Source organism: Amblyomma maculatum, chromosome 6 (assembly GCF_055883805.1).
Source record: "Amblyomma maculatum isolate TAMU_Amacu chromosome 6, ASM5588380v1, whole genome shotgun sequence".
In the NCBI taxonomy this organism is placed as follows: domain Eukaryota; kingdom Metazoa; phylum Arthropoda; class Arachnida; order Ixodida; family Ixodidae; genus Amblyomma; species Amblyomma maculatum.
Window position 1 is genome coordinate 36,757,008 of NC_139349.1, and position 21,663 is coordinate 36,778,670.

The 21,663-nt window shown below is 46.3% G+C and overlaps 1 protein-coding gene across 1 annotated transcript; it reads right to left on the bottom strand.

The window, feature by feature from the left end:
- Positions 1–2,926: 2,926 nt before the first annotated feature.
- LOC146185527 (uncharacterized) lies at positions 2,927–17,604 on the bottom strand. Its single transcript, XM_084607850.1, has 6 exons — positions 17,317–17,604; positions 16,974–17,169; positions 13,951–13,999; positions 10,154–10,406; positions 5,334–5,533; positions 2,927–3,302 (listed from the first exon to the last, which is right to left on the bottom strand). The coding sequence occupies exons 1-6, from the start codon at positions 17,602–17,604 to the stop codon at positions 2,927–2,929; spliced, it is 1,362 nt and encodes a 453-aa protein (XP_084463976.1).
- Positions 17,605–21,663: the final 4,059 nt, after the last annotated feature.

Genomic DNA, 21,663 nt, shown 5'->3' on the forward strand with positions numbered 1-21,663 from the left:
ACAGAGTAGAATTTGAGCGTTTGGTTGTATTTACACATTCAAAACTTATGTCTTGGATTATTAGTACTTGGAATTTCGGTCACAAAAATACCGCATAGTGGAGATTTTGCTATTTATATTTCTGCCAAGGGCAATGGCTGTAGACGCATATTTCAGCGCTCCACTTTTTTTATTTGGTTCGCTGTCATTGCTCGCTGCTCTCAGTGACGTCGACAGTGTGGGATACTGTCACGCGTTTTAATGCCACTTGTCTAAACGCGCCAAATGAGAATGTTGCACAGGTGGACTGATTCCAAGGATGATGTATGGATAAATAAAACTCTTAATTTGTTTCCAAAGGCTACTTTAGAGCCATGATGGGTGGACTTCCTAGTCCGGCAGTTAATTGGCCATGAACGTAGCTTCAGCCTTGCTCACCAGACGTCGCTGGTCTTGTGGGCCATCGCTGCACAGGATGATGAATGATAGACCATGACAACGCGTGCGACTTGCCTGACTAGTTTTCGAGGGCTGATTTCCTCTCTGGAAGGGATTGTGCGAAGGGTTCCATCCGTCTGATAGTAGATGGATGCGGTGGCGTCGCGATCCAACCGGCCCAGGCAATGACTGGCATATCGCTTCTGCACCTGCTGTTGCTTTCGTTAGAATTGGTATCATGGCCAAAGCAAACAAAGAAAAAAATCCTGAACGGTTGCAATGCACCGCTCCAGAGAGCATGACTTGAAGAATAATGCGGGAGACGATGCCCCTGAGATTAAGCGGATATAGATAACTTTATATCTTCATATCAGGAGAATGTCTCATCAAATTCATGGCAAGTTAAGGAAACGAGCATAAAGGTAAGCTTCTCTTGATATCAATGCCTTGGTCACTTTTTAGACGGCCACATGTATGATTCAGGAGATGCTGGTCGGCTGACATGCTCCCCACCGAGTGCTTGCCTATAGTGCTACCAGGCTTTTTTTAATTGCAGGCCACCGAAAACCACGATGGTACCATGTGAACATGTTTGCATTAAGTGAGAGGAATTAACTTCATGGCACTCAGATGGCTCCAGACGTTATGGCATTAGGAGCAGGACAGAAAATGTGTAATGCTGAGCCTTGGAGGTCACCGAAATCGAGCTTCTCCTCGAAACTGATCTTTGCAATAGTCCATCAATAGTTCTATACAAGTGCCTGAGAACAAAGTATCAAGGTCTCTGGAATGGCTAACAGCCGCCCCCTAAAAGATAGGCGGTTAAAACAAAGCAAGCATGCGTTTTTTTTTTTTATTAGGACTACGAGCTAAAGCGCCTGTTGCTTCTGGTCTTGTCTTCCCGTAATCTTTATTTTCTTTAGAATGAGTTCACTTCATTTTCTGGTAAGAAGTATATAATTTTTAAATTTTGTTAAATATTCTATATGTTAACCTGACACGACCTGCAAATTCGAGCTGCTCTTGTAATATATTGGAGAAGTTGACAGCAAGATTTCAGCGCTTCTCGGGGCCTTTCTCTGAGAGTGCCTACATTCTAAGTCCAAATCCCTCGCGCTATTCACTGAAAACAATATACTAAAAATTGTGATATCACTACAGGTTGCACATCTCACAAAGGATAGAAACATTATTGGTCGAGCTACTCTATTGAATATCTATTGGTCGGGATGCGTACAAACTGGTCTATAGATGCTCTTCTGAAGAAACGAATCTCGGTTCTGTAGCTTCTCGACACATTATTGCTCACTACTTCATTCAGACGACCCACATCTCGGATCTAGACTACCCCTAAGCTGCCTAGTCATCTGAAAACTGCTTACCAATGACATTGTCTAAAGAGTGCGCCTATTAACGCTACAAGGTGCCGTTAAAGATACGCCAACAGTCAGCACTGTAGCCATAGACACTGGTGGCGCACTTAGCGAATCGCTGTCAATGCCTCTTGTGACAGCCGACCTTTTGGTTCCTTCACGTTATCCGACGGCTTAGCTGGGCAAGCTTGCGGGAAGGGGAGGGGAGAGAGAGAGAGAAAATACCACCGGTATATTAAACCGGTTTGCCACATTTCTCAGGCCGTGAGTAACTTTAGCGTATGAAACCCGAACAGGCCTTTCTTTTTTCGCCATTCCATTCCTGCTCCTTTCATTTTCAGAAGTGCTTCCGCCACTGGCATTAAGGCCGACTCAGGGAAGCCAGCTGCAGTTAGTCGTTAGTCGTATATGCATATCTGCCTGGATTGGTTGGCTTTTCGCTTTATACGTCTATTTTACCACTCTGTGCACTCCCGTACGATCTCTGCAAAAGTTCTTCTCTATGCAGAGCAGCACGACAATATTTTTAAATTCCGCTTAAATTCTCTGGATTTTATTAAATGCTCTATGCGTCGGGAGTGCGCATACTGCAACCTGTACCCTCGCCACACTTCTTAATGCTGTATACTGCATAATGTGGCCCTTATAGGACGGTCCCTGCAGAAAGTACGGTAGTATCAGAGCTCTCCATAGGTGCCATGTAACAAAAATTTATCTTGTGATTGGTCAAAATTCGGGTGCTCACGTATAGTGGCGGCACCCACAAATTTCTAAGTTGCAGACTCAGTTTGTTGACAAATGCACACCCATATGACGAATAAAAGAAATAGCACTAGAAAAAAAAAATATTTGACTTAACAGCCGTAAGATGAGAAGGAAAAGAAAGATTGGAAGCGATTTTCTGAATTGAATGACGGCAATACCAGATAGCTTTTATTGCCCGCTTCTAGTAGCGCCACAATCCATTAGCACCCGAAAAATGCTTCCGAGTTCTCAAACTGCTATGATCTAAAAATTCTGGGTATACCATCACTCGCACCCATATCCACTCTGGAGGGCATTGCGGATAAGCGCAACAGCACAATAGAAACACTCTAGACCAGTTTGGAGAGAAGAGCGCTGTTTTGTGTAGTACGCTACAGCTCTTCGTTGAACAGCGCGTCAACGTCGGGCCCCCAGAGCTCGACTAGCTCCTTCCACAGTGCGGCGGCGCGCTCCCGGGTGCGTGTCGCGAGGTCCGGCAGGCTGTCCAGGATCTCCAAGCGGAGCACCGCGGACAGGACACGAAACCGGTCTCCCTGGTGCAAAGCTGTGCAGGACGTCTGCAGCTCCCTCTCCAGATACCGCTCGCGCCAGTCTTCGAAAGCCTCGCAGGCCGCGCGGAAGTTGTCCTTCATCTCGGCGATCAACTCCCGCCGAGCATCGGTCATTTCGTGGCGCAACTGGTCACGCTCGCAGCTGCCTTGCTCGGTCCTCAGACAGGTGCGACAGTCTTCGAGGAACTGGTTGTACCTGTCTCGGGACAGAAGGACGGTGCGTAACGCCTACTTTGTGAGCTAAATGAAGACCCTGCGCTCTTTTAATATTGTACATACACAGTTTCTTAGTTCTTCGACAATAAATCTCTAGACCAGCGCTTTACCCGTACACATGTTCTCAAAGAATGAGTTATACTTCGCTTGCATTTGTACGTAGCCGCATTGGTTGCAGTAACGCAAACAACGGCCCCTAAAAAAGCAGTGATAAAAAGAAGGCAGATACTTTAGTTAAACTATGCAACTATTAATATGGCGTATATTTAAGCGTGCTTCATTTTCCCATTTTGTATATTATACTGTGGAGCATAAGTGACTCTCGGTGATAGTATTCAATTAACCTGAATGAATTCAAATGCGATTTTTAGCTGAACTCGTGCTACTGGCTGATACCACATTTTGCTACCACTCTAGCGGTCTCATTTTTAAGCACGAGAGAAAATGCAGAATATATAGTTCACAGTTTGAAGGGGAGCAATGCTTGCTAATAGAAAAAGACGGCGCTGGAGCTCCCTAAAGCCCCGCAATTGTTTCCTTCGGCAAACAGAACTACCTGCGAATTTACCATTACAAAAAAACAAAAAAAAAAAAAACAAAAGGAATAATGCCTAGGGCGTCCACAGTACTTTATTGTAAGGGGGTCTATAGAACGCAATATATCAGGGAAGTAAGCTATAGAAGAACTGCAAGAAGAAATGTATCGGAATGTGTACAACACTGAATAAAACGCGAACTACATTCAGAAGTTAAATAAGAGTGGTAAAGCTCTCCGCAATATATGCATACGGCAAAGCAGACCGGAAGAAAACAGCTAAGCGGGAAAATCTACTTAGACAATGCCCATAAAGAGAGAGGCAAGAAAGCGAAACAAGGATACTAAAAGAGAAAAAAAAAAAAAAAAACAATGCGAGAAAAACTTGTAACTTTATCCCGCTCAAACCTTGTTATCCGAGCGTAAGATCTGGGTAGCATGGCTACACATCAGCCTGACGCATGCGCTGAAGCATTGGGTACACTCGGACAGGCACGCATCTCAGCCTTGGTGAGACTGAGCTTCTTTCGACTGTCAGGAAGAAAGGAGAAAATGCAGAGGCCTACTAGCTGGGCTATAACTGAGCCACTTCACTGCCTCGTGCCGACAGAGAATTGACAGTTAAAGAAAGAAAGAAAGAAAGAAAGAAAGAAAGAAAGAAAGAAAGAAAGAAAGAAAGAAAGAAAGAAAGAAAGAAAGAAAGAAAGAAAGAAAGAAAGAAAAAAGAAAGAAAGGAGATGTGCTTTGCAACAGGCATTGTTCGCCACCGAGGTGGCGAAAAGTGCAATGACGGCCTGAACGATGAATGCCAAAACACAGGTGGCGAAGTAGCATGCGCCGCAAAGGGCGAATGGATATTGGAACATTGGATATTTCAAAGTTGTTACAAGTGGGCACCTCTGAGTAATCTCAATCTTCGCGCAGATCATGAACACAAACGTCAACCACAGACTTTCAAGGGCTGGAACATTGTTCGTTTTAGGCACAATCCCAATCGGTAAGCACATTAGGCGTTGTTGTACCACTTACCTACGCGATTCATCGGTATATATATTCAAAAACTACTTTTATAGCTTCAAATTTTATAGCTCGTGTCTTTTGTACCTTGACTTAAATTTGTGAGAACTGTTGTAATCTTTACGAAATAGTTCACGAGAACTCTTATGTGCCGGTAGGACTACTGGATTTGCTGCACATGACTGTTGAAAAGCTTTTTGAGGCTCATCCTCGATGTACTGAAGCGCTAGCCTTCCCTTCTTGAAACTGATAACACCGAGTTTCATTCCTTCTCTGTACTAAAATAATTTTACCTTTACGTCTTCAGAATAAGAGAGGTATATAACCTATATCAAGGACGTCTTGTACCATAGCTAGAAAAGCGATGGTTCTGGAAAGAAAAAAAATTTTTACGCTTGTTTGGCTTCAATCCTAAAGCGTCGTCTCTAGTGCTGCTCTGCACCTTAAGATCATACTGACCTGCCATTCAGATCCATACGGAGCTGCTCGCACACTTTTGTCCAGCGCTCCTCGATGTGCGAGAAGATTGTCGTCATCTCCTCGCTGATGATCATGCGTCGAGCATCGGAGCGCGCATTAATGCCCCCTTCTTCTTCTTCGGCGATAGGGTCCAGGATCGAGTTCACGATGACAGAGGAATCGCCACCGGCTTGCGCCTGCTGCGCATTCACAAATGTATGGAAGAAAATTGCAAGTTTTTGTTAATGTTTCGTTCGCTGCCGCCTTCAGTCAGGGTCGAACAGCGCTTACCGAATTGTCGCTATTTCCTTTTTAGTCTCCATTTTCCAACCGTTCTCGTAACCTAAGCCTAAAGCCGAAACCAGCAGAGGTAAAATATGAGGTCGCTTCTGAGAATTTTGTTATGGAATAGAAGCTGAAGAAATGGGCAGTGGCGGGGAGCGGTGAGCTCGAGGTAGGCTTCCAGACATTAAATCGCTCGCTCTATCACCTCTTATTCTGTCTTTAGGCTTGGCCTCTCCTAACAATATTAATGTAGCCAAGTTATTTAGACTGTTAACTCGGATCCCGAAGGCTAAAGTGTTTAGCGCTTGGGCTTCTGGCTAGATCAACTAAATGCCGCTAGAGGCAAGTGGTCATCGTCTTTGCTTATGTGGCGATGGCTTGAGACATTAAGTAGATAAAGGTTAGAACAGAAGGCGAGCACGGAAACAAAAGCAGAGTCTTCCTTCGGAGTCGTCATCCTCCCGCAGCCTCGCCCGAAGCATCGTCTAAATGTTTCGTCTGAAGCCTCGTACAAAGCCTCGTCGGCCGCCCGTGAATGAGGCGAAGCTAGGGACATCGGGTGACTTTGTCCTCGGGCCAGGGATGGTTCCTCCATTGTGTAAATTGGCCTTTACAAGACGGCTCTAACGCACTGCTTCTAATTGAAATTGACTACTAGTTGACAGAAAAGGAAAGGCGTTGTATCTGTCGCACCTCCGTGCACTCTGGTACCGTGCCGTCGGAAAAAGGAGGAAGGTGAGAGTAAAAGTGGGACGAGAGCACGGTGTAAGAATAACTTTCTTACACCGTGGACGAGAGTAAAAGGTGCCATAGTGGCGGGCTATGAAGCAATTCCGAACAACTTTAACGCCTACATCGCAGACCTCACAGACGCCTTTCCTTTTCGCCTACATGGAAACACAGCAGCTGGCGTCGCAGGTTAAATCTGGGCGATTCGGTTCGGTAGCCGGGCAGCTCAGCCATTGAGCCACTGCGGCGAGGTCGCTGCTTCTCATGTTCTTCTCAGGCAAGCGTTTCTTTATTGCCGCGTAGCCCCGCCGGGGTGGTGCAGTGGTAAGACGCCCGACTACTGTGCCGGAGTACCCGCGTTCGAACCCGACCTCGGCGGCTGCGTTTCGATGGAGGCGAAACGAAGAGGCGTCCGTGTGTTGTGCGATGTCAGCGCACGTTAAAGATCCCCAGGTGGTCGAAATTACTCCGTAGCCCTCCACTACGGCTCCTCTTCCTCTCTTTCCACTTACACTCCCCCCTTACTCCCTTCCCTTGCGGCGCACTTGAGGTGTCCACAGAAAACAAATGAGACAGTTACCGCGCCTTTCCCTTCCTATAAATCAAATCAATCAATCGTTGCCGCGTATGCATCTGCACCGATCTGCATTTCACTGCTGACATCGTCAGAGCTGCTTAAGCCCAGGAATGCGCCAGGTGAGAGGAGAGGTAGGGAACATCTTGCGTAAAGCGATCGCTTCGCGAGTTACACGCCACGGCAAACGACTGCTCACCCCTGAAGACAACGCCATGACTATGCGGCCGCTTACGAAGGTGACAAGGGAGTCACGGACCGAAACTGCCTTCCTAAGGGCCACACAGTTGGATGCGATGGCTTCCACGCGGCAAGAAAAACCTTCGAGAACCATTGAGAGCGCTGCCTTGTTGGCAGAGTCAAGGTTTATTTTACCACTTTGGGTTAGACGGAATCTATTACGCGATGATCCTCTCCCGCTTATACTACTGCATCCTATTACGGGGAGCGCATGCAAGGGTAACGCAGAAAAATGGCGGCATAATCCGTGCTACACACCTATAGATTGCGGCCGGTATGCGTGAAGACAAAAATATGTGGAGCAATAGGTTAGAATATCGTATGCGGAGCAGTAATTTCTTTATTATCAACTATGGTTGCTAGTAAACATCGTTCTAGAAATAGTTTCCATTCTAAAATAATCTGAAATACGTAACTCTTAAAAGGCAAATGACACTGCTGCGAAAGGCAGCAAATTAATATTAAAATGTATTCTAAACTATACCTTGACAGCATTATTAATTTTATCAAGACTTGGAAGGAAACCTGATAAAGAAAGAGGAAAGGCAACAAAAATGGCTGAGTCCCAGGCAAACCTATACTTAGGTCAAGTGAAATCATTGGTTGGTTGGTTGGTTCATAGGAAGGGAAAGGCGCAGTATCTGTCACACTTGCTCTGTGGACACCTGAACCGCGCCGTAAGGGAAGGGAGGAAGGTGGGAGTGAAAGTGGATAGAGAGAAAGGGGGGCCGTAGTGGAGGGCTACGGAGTAATTTCGACCACCTGGGGATCTTTAACGTGCGCTGACATCGCACAGCACACGGACGCCACTTCGTTTCGCCTCCATCGAAACGCAGCCGCCGAGGCCGGGATTCGATCCCGGGAACTTCGGCACAGTAGTCGGGCGTCTTACCACTGCACCACCCCGGCGGGGCAAGTGAAATCATCACCTTGCTTAGTTTTGCTTTGCTAGGTTTAGGTTTAGAAATGGGCAGGCGTGGCATTGCAGTGATTAAATTGCCTAGACTATGGACTTAGAAGACCTTATCGACAGGAAGGAACACGTGATGCTGTATCCGCCGTCAAAGATCAAGGTCAAAGGTCAAGTGGAGGTACCCCAAAGGTGGTACCATGCATGCTTAAGCTACTTTGCCACACTGCGACATCCGACTTGAAGCTAAAGCTGCCTGACAGGTTGACGTTGGCTGATACATGGCGTAGTAAAGTTTTGCTTCAAAATGGGTTGGCTCAGATCGCATGTTAACCTTCAACTATGTCTCACTTTCATTTGCAGTTGTGTTGCAAAGTCATAACATGATTACTTGTACAACTTCCTGATGTTTATGCGGGCGTTTTGCAATTGTAAGAACATGTGTAATTGTATCCTTGGTTGTCGATGATTTGCTGTAGATGTCCTGATTTGCTTATATTACTTCTGTTTCGTTGTTTGGTGTTATTCGGGATTGTACTGTGGCTGCCCGTTGTTTGGTGTGATACTCAGAGAAAAGTACATCAAAATATTACCATCCTATTACGAACTTCTTACATTTGGGGTGGGTTTTCCAAAGTTCTCTGAAACATTAAGTATAGAAACATTATGAGGACGCTTAAGCTTCGCCTCAAGAGTAGATAAAAAGCTCCTTTATCAACTGCTTTATTGTTCCGCAAATTTAGATTTGTTTTCATTTTTGTTTAAATTCTTCGCAGTCTTAAAATTTTATTTCTGGAACATAAGTACACATCCTGAACGTACGTTGGTAAGTCATCTACACTCGAACGTCTTTATAGGCGCCCCTTTATCATACTTGGTACGAAGGACCGTATGTGTAATATGTGTTGCATGCCCGGGTGACATGCGGAGCGCCTCGGTTCGAGAAAATGGGGGCAAGCTTATATAATACATTACTTCTATATTATATAATTAACCACTATAGGAATCTCCTCGTAAACATCAGCTAATTCGTTTCAGCCCACTCTAATTCCTGAAGACAACGAAAGACAAACGCGGCGACAGTGAATCATAGCGCACTATGGAGATAGGGGAACTATGAAATGATATGAGGAATGTGGAGGGATACAATGATTCTTGCGCCAATTTATACGAGCCAGGTGGCGTGCTTAAAATCCGGTACGCAACAGAAACTTGAAATTAACCAAGGAACGATGTGAAGATTAGGTTCAGATATCAAGCGAATTAGTGTATAGGGGTATCCGCTAGTCGTCCTTTGAGGCATGAAGAGCCCAAAGGAGAATAGCGCTCGAGGAAGAACTTAAAAATTGATGAGGCAGGCAGCCATAGTCTTCAGGCATTGTTTGTGGTGCAGACATGTAGACAGGCGATATAGGAAAATCGCTACAAACCTGTCTACGGCAGGTAACGCAAGCAGCAAACATGAAGTACAGCCCACAAAAAACAAAAAACAAAAAAAAAAGAACGGCTACGTTCAGGCAAAAAATGGGAACGAATCGCTCCATGAATGCATTGCTCGAAAGAATGATAGCCGCGCGGAAACTGTTTGTTGAATCATGCGGCTGAACTAGGCAATATGGAAGACGGTGGAAGTTTTTGTTTGCTTAGCATAAGCGAACATTGTAAAAACATCAAACATATTCTGGCAGACTGTAAGGCTATTATACATGGCTAGCGTTCCAGTAGTTTTGGGTCTTAGGAATAGTGAAAGAAAAATTACTACACGAGCAGTAGGACGAAAAAGAGGACTTCTGTGAGTGCAAAAGAGGAAGAAAGGGCAGGAAGGGTCCCGAAATGAATGTAACCTAGATTGAACAAAAAAAAAATTACCTCGAATGAGAAAAAGTCAACAGGCTTCAGATGAAAAGATTAACAATAGATAAAACGGTCCAGTCAATTAACGAGGTAAAATAGCAGTGGTCACCTCCTTCACTCGAAGCCTATTCCGATGTTTATCTATCTAAGCGGCTCTCGAACTATCTGGGCAAGTGTCATCGGAAAACGACACATTAGACTCGTTTGTAACGGCACAAGTTCGCGTACCCGGCTGAATGAGGGGAGCGGCTGGGCCGTAGGTGGTGACGGAGATGGCGAGGTAGGCACGCTGGGAAACACGGTTTCGAAAATGCCGGTCCTGGACGTGGCAGCCATAGCGTGCGGCGTGTCTCGGAGCGCCTCGAACAGCGTGTCCCTCACGCGGGCTAGCGCCTCGTGAACGGTGCGCCTCCTGTCGGCAGGCGACAACCTCGGGCTTTCGTAGGCGCTGATTACGTGACACGATGGGCTCCACTCAGACCTGCGCACAGTACGATACGTGTTGAAAAATAATAGCGCTACATACATACATACATACATACATACATACATACATACATACATACATACATACATACATACATACATACATACATACATACATACATACATACATACATACATACATACATACATACATACATACATACATACATACATACATACATACATACATACATACATACATACATACATACATACATACATACATACATACATACATACATACATACATGCATACATACATACAGGCGCTGTGATTTTTGCGTTTCTAACCCGCCATCGGGCTATGAAACGTCGACAGCGGCAAGCGCCGAAAATAGAAAAATACCACTAGCAACCATGCGGTTACAACGTTACAATGCGTGCCCTTCAGGGATCTGTGCATATCAGACATTACAAACGAACAGAGTACCCCATGAGCCGAGCTGCCTTTATGGGCAACTATTGATGGGGACTATCGGTCGGACGATATCTGTAGGATTAAATGCTTATAAGGCGCCAACATTAGAAGCCTCTCAGCAACGCAAACAAAGCATCCATCGTATGCGGTGGGTGGGTGCGTACTGTTGTGGCTCTGCCTTTATGACCTAAACAAAAAGCGCCATGCTTATAGCAACGACCACGCAGACGGCAGGTGTTTTCAGTTGCGCTGTGGAACTATTTCAGCGTCGACTAAGCAGAAACAAGTTGTATGTACGCTGGTGCATACCCAAGACCAGGTACGACGCCAACACGCCACAAACATCGTGTTTGACTGTCAATATGTGAAGTTTCTGCATGTATCTATATTAAGGCGAAATCGAGTGCTTTGCTCATGATGAAAAAGGTCGTGTGGGCGAGCTCTGTCTGCGACATCTGTCCACACGATCCCGCGGAATATCAGCCTCCACTCTCCACCGGCAATCGAACTCCTAGCCCTCCGACCACCACGAGTGCGTTAACTGACTACTCCACGCCTTACCGTCACGCACATCTCAGTTCTGTCTAGCGTTCTAGTCGTATCCATGGCAACGTAGGGACGCAACGACGACGACTTCACCCCGGTTTCCAGGATGAAGCGTGGCGCGCGCCCTCTGCCATGAAGACGAGAGGCGCCGTCGCCGCCAAGTGGAGCTACTCGTTTCGAATTCGGCACGGACGACGTCGCTATCCTGCACTATGTGATCGGCGGGGCTCTGTCAGCACTACAGTATAGAACCTGCCCCAAATGCTTGCCTCACCCTATTACTCGTAAGGGGTCTTAAGTTTCTCAAGAAATGCTTTCGTCCTTACTGTAAGCACATACACGTAAAACGCAATCAGAACAGTTCTGTTGCCTTGACTCATAAACGAACACCCCCCAAAAAATAGTCAACACAGCGTGCTTCCGTGCGTTACGTATTTCTCCCTTTTGTGTTAAAATTTCTTTTTTCATATTATGTATGAAGTATGCCACGAAATTTCCCGAAAACATTTTACTCAAGTATAGTTATGTTGACGTAGCGCCAGACTTCCTACTACTGTGATCGGGTACCGCCCTGAGTATACGCTGTGGAATTTCAATCGCTGAATACGTTTTCTCACTGTTTCTTCAATTCAGATTGCGTCCGTTGTAATCAACGCACTGTGGCGTATCTGTGCGGTCGCGTCGGTATCCATTAAGTATGCAGAAACTTGACAAAGAAACCACTCTGGATGTTAGAGCTCTAGCCATTCAACCAGAGCCTTGATATTAAGGCATCCCACATTGGCTAACCTTGCTGACTGCTGTGAGCTCGATCATTCACGGAACGCCATGCACGAGCCAATTTTAAAAATTGGATTGTAATCTATGAGTCCTGTTGTAGCCCCTACTTAACGTACCACCAGACTGTAAGGCACAGGTAAAGTTGAAAACAGTTTAAATGCAGTATATTCAATGCAGTTTCCGTTCCATTTTCCGCATCCAATTCAACACGCAGAAATTTCGGATCGGGATAATTTTTAACTCGATTGAATTAAAGTTCCCGTTCTTCAGAGAATTCGGCGTTGACGTTGTCAGCCTTGTGAAAAAAAAAATATGTATCACGGACATGGCTTTAGCGCATGGGAGCTGGTCGATCATATGGTCGTAAAGTGGCTGGTCGCCTAGTTGTGTGAGGTCAAAAGATCCCATGACGTGGTCAAACTGGCAGGCGGGGCTAACCCGGCTTTGTCTGAGATGGAAGGGTTAGATAAAAATACAGCCCTTCAAAGCCCTTGGATCCAAAATTATAAACGCTGCCTCTAGACCTTGCAGGCGCTGCTTTGTTAAAATGGTGCTTTATATTCGTGCCGGGTGATCTTCGATCTTTAATATAGTGTGGTACCTTACAACTCTATGCTAACGAGTGTGTGTGGGATACTAGTGGTACAAATTAAGCGAGTAAACGAGCGCATGCGCCGAAGCGAGAAAGCTCAAGATAATCCGGAAAAGGGAAACCGTTTAACGCGGTCGTGTCAGGCACTTAAAGACGAAACATAAGTGGCAAACCCCCAAAGATTTTCCATAGTAATCATTTTCTCCGCAGCTGTCGGGATAAAGACAAGTCAAACATGTCGGAAATTAACGGAATGCTCGTTAGTGTCCTCATCGCCTTTAAAGTCGACTCTCTTGTGAATAAGACAACTTCCTAGATTTCTTCTTCAGAAGTCGAAGAACGAGGGACAGATAATCTCCCTTGGCCTTATGACCCAAAGTTAGTCACTGTGATAATAAACAAAAGCATTATAAAGTAGCATTCGCGAGTGGAAGTTGCTTCCTTATCTATGATGGCTACAAATATATGGATGATGTTCTCTCTGTGATGTAGCATGGAAAAAGGTCGTAGGGAGTCATGCAAGGTTTTTCTCTAACAAATGCTCTTAAAAATAGGTCATGTTAAATCTGAACCTATATGCAGTCCGAACCACAAGAAATTTCAGCTTTCAACGTGCATGGTGTGCGCCCTACAATCTGGAAAATATGGCACTCCGTTTATGAGTGCAGAATAGACATTAAATGAATATTTTGACTTGTGTGGCAACACTACCGTTTGTTACACTCTCCGATTTGGGGGTGCCAGTGTGGGCCGTAGCTTAATCAGAAAATATTAAAACACTTCCAGAAGGCCCATAGCGATTTTGGCCGAAAGGAAACTGCTTTGCACACAGCGAATGCTTGGAAGGCAGCAAACAACGCTAGGAGCAGAACTAAGAATACGCTCAGAAGCAGAACAGCGCGCAGCTGCAACGTGCAGGGTTGCCGGATCGGTCGCCGGATGCGTTTCTTTTACCCTCGAACAGGGTGAGGTTAAAGCTATCCCTGATTGCAGAGCACTCATTTTTTATAGTAATTGTCAGCATACTGTTCCAACTTAAGAGGCGGAAGTTCAAGAAAAAAAAAAAACGCATTCACGAGATATATTATATCAAAAGCTGTTTCCCGAAAACAATACAGAAAAAAATATTGTTTATCGTTTTCCCTATGCCTTTGAGTTTGGAATGTATAAATCCTGGGCAATATTGAACATTAAGGAACTTACTCGCTTATGTCCTCCATGGTGCTCTCCGCTTCAGCTTTGCAGGCCTTAGCTGTGAACATTAAATGAATAGCAATAATTCATTGAGGCAATGAAAAAAATGAATTAATGAAAGAATGAATGAATAAATTGATTGCTCAGAGAATAGAAAAATCAAAGCATGAAAGATTAAAGACGTGCATCAGTAACATTAACATTAATACTATGTGTAGGGTTGAAGACTCAGGGTGATTATCAAATTCCTAGTATCCGTTAACAGAAGTGATATTCTGTGAAAATTAGGTTTCTTTTCACAGTGATATGCTTGAATGTTTGTAATGCTATGCACCAAATGAGATTACGTATAGATGTATTTAGATGCCTAACTTGAAGCGCTAATTCAGCTGAGCGGATGTCACAGAGCTATATGAGAAAATGAGGAATTTGATCCAGATTTAAAACAGACATTCAAGGCACTACGTTTGAGGTCACCTTAGCCACCTGTTCGCTCTACTAGATTTCGTGACGTGGCCCCGAGAGTGCCCCACATGAAACGATTGCAGACTGATGTGAAACTACTAGAAGCAGCTAGCTAAGAGGGCCATCATAACATACACACTCTACGGATAATGCTCTTTACGGAATCTGTACTGTACGCCAACTAGCTCCATCACTGTGGACGATTACGTTACGTTCTGGGATGGTGTTATAGCGATTTTTCGTTATACTGAGACAGGAACGCCAGTGCAAGAAAAAGTGGCCATGAGCAACAATTCTGAACCATGGAGTCTCGTGCCGATCGCTTCGTCCATTGCATTCGTACCCGAATAGTCTCAGATCATATATATGGAAAAACAATTTCTGTTCAATGGGTTCCTTATTTTCTTATTGTGCGCTCAGCAAGATGGGACCACTATATCGCAGCAGGAATACAATATGCCTTTTTTTTAACTAATATATATCCAGCAGTAGTGCATATCATATAATTGGACACTCAATATATCAGATGTTATCTACCATTAACCGGTCACAAGCTGAAAAGCGGGTAACCAAGACTGTACGCTGTCGACCGGACTTTTTTGATTTTGCTCGTTACAACCGGGTGCGGAACCTAATATTATTGTTCAATAGTACATAATGCACTCGGTTGAATAGACATGCGTTGCACGTGTTTAATATCGGTCTTCTTGGCGAGAGTTTGATGAGGTATGGATTAAACTTTGTGAAAAATTGCGTGCGCTGTTGAAAGCACAGCAGTGAAGGGTTGCAGGTTATTTCTGACCACCTGGAGTTTTTACCACAAAGAGTTTCCAGCCCGGTTACAAGAAAAGTCATCCCCAGCTCGCATATATGAAAACTAATTAAGGTAGCTGTAAAAAAGGTACGTCGGATTTTCTACACCGCAAAAAGGTGAGTATCTCTTTGGACCGAATTTAATCAGCCGTAACTGACTAAAGTAAGGACAGTATTTTTGCAGCTTGCATTGTTTGAATTACAATTGACCGGAGCCGTCACAGGAAGTTTGAAACGATGAAATGCAAACCGACTACTGAGATATTATTAGGCAGAGATGTGAAAAATATTCTTGCACTGCTCGATAAGACGCCTGCGTCGTACCACCAAATTCAGTAACTGAATCACACACACACACACACACACACACACACACACACACACACACACACACACACACACACACACACACACACACACACACACACACACACACACACACACACACACACACACACACACACACACACACACACACACACACACACACACACACACACACACACACACACACACACACACACACACACACACACACACACACACACACACACACACACACACACACACACACACACACACACACACACACACACACACACACACACACACGCACACACGCACACACACACACACACACACACACACACACACACACACACACACACACACACACACACACACACACACACACACACACACACACACACACACAGAGGCATAATTACACGTACACCCTCGCAGACGCACAGACGTACGCACGACGGTACTACTTGACTTACTGCAGACGTTGTAGACACTGACGCTGTTTGAAATAGTTTGACATCGCACAGCAAGCGACGGTGTTAATAGAGAGCGACATATCGCCAGCACGTTTGAAATACCCACCGCTTTCGATGTGGAGGCCCGACAAGGCCATTGATGCAGGCAGAATACAGAATAGCCAAAAGGGCATAGTACAAGGGTACATTAACCTCGCTAAAGCCAATTAATCATGATGCTTGCCTTACGCGACTTGTTCGGCAGCATGAGTTGCCTAATTATTACAACAAAACTTTCCAGCAAGCATTAAATTTTGTACGACGAAAGTCTGACATAACGGGTCCCCAAGTTGCCCTCGCAAGAGTTACATTCCTTCACAAAATATTTTCAGTGAGAGTTTCCAGTTCTGTATGGTGTGCGCATGATAATTCAAGTGAGCAATGAAGCTTCGGCTACACGGAGAGACCACCGGCTGCAGCCGAGACCCGGGAAATACCTGACAGGTCCACGCGTTGTTACAGCGATGCCCCCGGAAGTTGTCATCATTCTAATAACAACAGATTTGGCACTTGACTTATTCGGCGCAGTTCCACATTTGGATCGACCTTTCGCAACTAGAGTTTCATTTCTAATCGATTCTTAAATATGTACTAACACTAGTGTGATTACTATTGATTCTCTATACTGACTTGTTTACGAGCGGTGAGTATCTCGTAATGGGAAGCAGATGTTGCAGCGACGTTCCTACGTGCCAAAGATACTACGTGACACATGGAAATTTCACACTCGCATTGGAGGTAATTCCGGCCAGGAAAATGCGGATGCCAATGTTTTAGTTGATGTCTCTGAGGTGTTCCTTGATAGGTACCAACGTTCGCGCAATTCGTGGGCATCATTACAAAAGTATACGATATCTAAATTGCTATAGTGTCTAACTCGGCGTAAAAGGCACTCTTCTTATCTTCTACTATGCACTCTAATGTGCTACTCACCATGTCGGACTGTTTCGTTTTCAGTCCCAGATTGTTGAAGAGGATTGTTGGAGGTGCCATTGGGAACGCTCGCTGCAATCTCGTTCGTGCGTGTTTGGCTGAACAACCACTCATTGGACGCCTGAAGCTGGTCTGCGACTTTCCCAACAGCCCGCGAGCTGCACCTCTGGTTGTCATCTCTGGGTATGTCATCAGTCTGCGCAAGGAAAAAAACGACAGACAAGAAGGCGATTCACAACAAAAATTGAGATATACAGAAGAAACGGTAAGTGCAGCCGCTCCTCTCATTCACAAAACTCACAGAAACAAATTTATGGGCCGCTGGAGTAGCGTGTTTGTGTACCTGCGTCGCTCTGTCGGTGGTGGTCGCCCGAGAGCACGGGCACAGGACGGTGACGTGCAGGTGTATATCATCGAACTTATGGCAGCTGCAGGAGGTGGCAGACACGACTGATAGGGGCTGCTTGCAGCCTGGCTCACCGGACGCTCCAGGAATGCAATCCTGCGCAGCCTGAGGACTCTCTTCAGTTGCTTGTTCCCTTTTTTTCTCCGCAAGTGCGGTAAGTAACTGCTGCTTGAACTCTTCCCTTAGCTGGGTGGGGCCAGCAACGGCCTTCGGAGGTCGGTTCATGGCGCGATGACTCTGGGGCGATTGAGTACTTGCGAGTGGACCTCAGCAGAGATGGCCGAGATAGGTACTGCAGCTTTGCCCGAGGTCGAACAGCCGAACCGTTCCTACTCCGGACACTAGAACAGTAGGAAGTAGTGGTATCAGCGCCATTGCTTAAAACACAGGGCACGATACCGTAGAAGTAATCGTGTACCCGCTAACTGGCGACGGCACGCCAGTCGGAGACCTAGTCGGTGACAGGTTTATTGCTCAAATAATTGTCTGAACAAGACCTAAAATCGACCGCAGTGAACATTTATTATGACGAGCACAAATCAAAAGTGCGAGGACAATTAAGCTGCGCATTTAAGGGCATGACGCGATAGCGTAGGCTACCACTCGATATAAAAAAGCCCCGCTACAACCAAGCCGTATGAATGCGCATGCGTGGCCTAAAACTAACGTGTCTGACGCGGAATGCAAGGGTCCTGGCTGGTTGATTTTGATATAACACTTCCATACGAAAATAGGGGCCCGAATTGGCAGCTCTTACATCAAGTGTAACGTCAAGTAACCCGACGTCCAGTCAGTGTGCGACCATCAGTTAGATGGCAGGCCATATCAGCTGCTACCTACCACCTACCACTTGGCAGCTAGTGCCATGCTCATGATTTCTTCCTCGCGTTGTCGACGCCGACAACGACCGAGCTTCTTGTGAACGGCACCTTTTGATGCTATCGCATTAATGCGCGCTGTTTATGACCGCATAAGTATATGAAGGTGAAAGCTCACTCGCGCAGCGACTCCCAACTCCTTGACTTCGTCCTGTAGTGCGCGCCACCACGCAACCTTTAGCTGGATGCCCTCTGTGCTCTTTCTGCTCCAGTGACAGCACCTTCCCTCTCCTGCTTCTCCTCTGACGGAACCCAGACCAATGTGAAAACGCCCGGTCCGCTAGGTCACACGGTGTAGTGAGGTCATTACGGCTTACAAATGGCGGTAAATATGTTGGTTCCAATCCTTATCACTTAACTACACTAGCTGATTCATACCGCTTGCGCAGGAGAAATGCTATGACATCACCTGGAATCAGCACGAAGAACAATTGCGTTGCAACTTAGATAGCAAGAGATCAAATATGGCGCCACCAGGTGGTCATGTGATTCATTGCGAAGAAAAGCCGCATCTGAGGCGACAAGGAAAAGGAGATTTGGTTTGGTTTGTGCGGTTTAACGTCCGAAAGCGACTCAGGGTATGAGAGACGCCATAGTGGAGGGCTCCGGAAATTTCGACCACCTGGGGTTCTCTAACGTGCACTGACATCGCTCAGTACACGGGCGCCTTGCTTTTAGCCTCATCGAAAAGCGGCCGCCGGGCCCAGGATTCGATCCGGCATCCTTGGGAGAGAGAGGGAGGGAAGGGGAGGCCCTGTAGCTGGATATGCCGTTGTACCACTCATTGCTACAGTGGCTCGTAAAACTTCTGACTTCAAGTTGCATTGTCAACTGTGACGCGAGCTAGCCACGACGGATGTGGGGCGAGCAACGAGGCACGACGGGATATCCGGTATTTATATTAGCTCTCATACCCTCATCCACTTCATACCTAACCTCCACAATTAATTTTTCGCTTATGACGCCCCGTCCTGTCACGTTAGTTTTGGTACCGCATCTTCTGGCGACATGCTGTGCGTTGCATGTGACATAAGCGTTTGCTTTGAAAACAAAACCAGGACGCCACCAAAGAACCTGCGAGCTTCGGAGATATTAGGTGAGACACCTCGCTCATGACGTGGGTAACTGTCACTGGCAGACCTGCTCCATAGAACTGCTTAACGGGAGTATATCAGCGGACGTTATCGTTGCTTCGGCCTTTTTCGAAGTGGTCTCTTCCCATTTGTTAACAGAGAACAGCGCACCTCTGTATGACAGTCATAACGATACCAAGGCATTCATGGTGGCGATGCTCAGGGGATCGCGTAAGCTTTGGGGATGCTTTATGATAAATATAGCATTGTTATGCAACTTGGCTTAACATACATGTGCGGGGAGGAACGTGGTAATACAGAGCTATATATGTACTCAAACCAATTACTGGGTGAGATTGTAGCGAGCATCTTGCCTCTCTAAACCACGCTCTCAGGTCGCGCCCACACGCGCCGTTAACTTTGTGCAAGACGCTGTGGTAAGCTTATGACTATCGAAAACAAATCCAAGCCTAAGCGGTGCTACAATGAAAGAGTGTCACTAAAATTTACCTTCAGCTTCGGAGCTCCCACAGTCGAACAGCAAAATGATGAAAAATGGTTTGTTTTAGTTTGATTTTGGTTTATGAGATTTACCTTTTCAAAGCGGAGCGGTATGCGAGAGGGGGATACCCTGCGCCTGGTTCAGGGCCTGGTACTCAGTCGCATAGGCTACGCTCTCCCGTATTTCAACCTCAACAAAGGAGAAGTGGAAAGTGCAGATATCATCATCCGCAAAGCTTACAAGACAGCCCTGCAGCTACCAATGAACACCTCTAACGCAAAACTACTAGCTCTTGGCGTTCACAACACCTTCGAAGAGATCAAAGAAGCCCAACTGGTCACGCAGATAGCCAGGCTCCAGCAGACTCCTACGGGGCGCTCGCTTCTTAGGCGACTGATGCTAGGTGCAACTGCGGAAATCGAGAATCGTACTACGAGCATACCGGACGCAATTCGCCAGACGCTAAAGGTTAGCTCCCTTCCCCGGAACATGGACCCCAACTTGCATGCGGCCCGTAGAGCAGCCCGGGCGAAGTATGTACAAATAAATTTAGCTACAAGATCCACAACGGTATACATGGACTCAGCTCCGTATACAAGAAGCTCACATAATAGCGCAGTGGCGGTAGCTATTGATTCCAACCTAAAGGAACTAGCTAGCGCCTCAGTCAGGGATTGCACGGTAACCGAAGGGGAGGAGCTGGCCGTTGCTCTTGCGGTGGTAGCCGGGTATCGAAGCAACACGTCCCTTACCATTCTTACAGATTCGAGAGAAGCGTGCCGTAACTACATGAACGGCCGCATAGGTCGCGCCGCGCTCAGGCTCCTCCAGAGCGCGACCCCATCAAAAGTCAAACACAACATCTACTGGGTGCCAGGACACACCGACATAGCGGGGAACGAACGCGCCGATCAGGTAGCTCGAGGGTACACGAGCCGAGCTTCCTCCCAATCGGACGATCTACCCGTGCGAGTCGGCCCTACGTACTCAGACATTCTGAACTACTATAAGGGGGTACGGATCCGCTATCCGCCGCCTCATCGGGATCTAAAACAACAAGAGGCAGTGTACTGGCGAAGACTGCAGACAGGAACATTCCCTAACCTGCATATCCTAAGCAAAATTTACCCGTCACAATATCGGGACACCTGCCCTTGGTGTGGTAGCAAACCTTCGTTATACCACATCACGTGGCAATGTAGAAATAACGATAGCTTTCGTAAAGACCCGAGTGCGGAACAGTGGGAGAGCCAGCTCTCCAGCGGTGATCTGGGGTGCCAACTAGGTCTGATCCAGCACGCCCAGCGAGCAGCGAAGCACAGCGGAGCCCTGGAATAGGGGCACCGACCCTGTGAGAAGACGGAAGATGGACCTCTTCTGCTACTAGCACAAGACCTTCCTAGAGAAACTAACGTATTACCTATCCTATCCTATCCTACCTTTTCAAAACGACTCAGGCTATGAGAGACGCCGTAGTGGAGGGCTCAGAAAAATTCCACCTGCGATTACTGGTTGTACACGTGTACACGTGGTTGTACGAGTGCTGAATCATTTTATGCGAGAAGTCTCTTGGCAGATTCCAACTACCTCCGCTTGCTAACTAGTTCAGATTCGGATCTGCAGTCTACTCGAATAAAATCGCGCATTGACGAGCATCTATTCGTCCTCGGTAGTTATGAAATAACAGCTGCTTCAAAGCTTCCTGCGACTAGATTTCGCAGCGGTGAATGCACGCATATCCGTGTCCTGCCCGCTTAACCCAGAATGTAGAGCCTGCAGGGAGTGTGCGTTGTCGACCTGCAACAGATCAACGCTCTACTTCGCCCGCGGA

Coding starts and splice junctions, on each gene's coding strand:
- LOC146185527 (XM_084607850.1), bottom strand. CDS start 17,604: ATGAACCGACCTCCGAAGGCCGTTGCTGGCCCCACCCAGCTAAGGGAA. Junction 10,407..13,950: donor ACCATGGAGGACATAAGCGA/GTAAGTTCCTTA, acceptor TACTGTGCGCAG/GTCTGAGTGGAGCCCATCGT. Junction 5,534..10,153: donor CGCTCCCCTCATTCAGCCGG/GTACGCGAACTT, acceptor GTGAATGCGCAG/CAGGCGCAAGCCGGTGGCGA.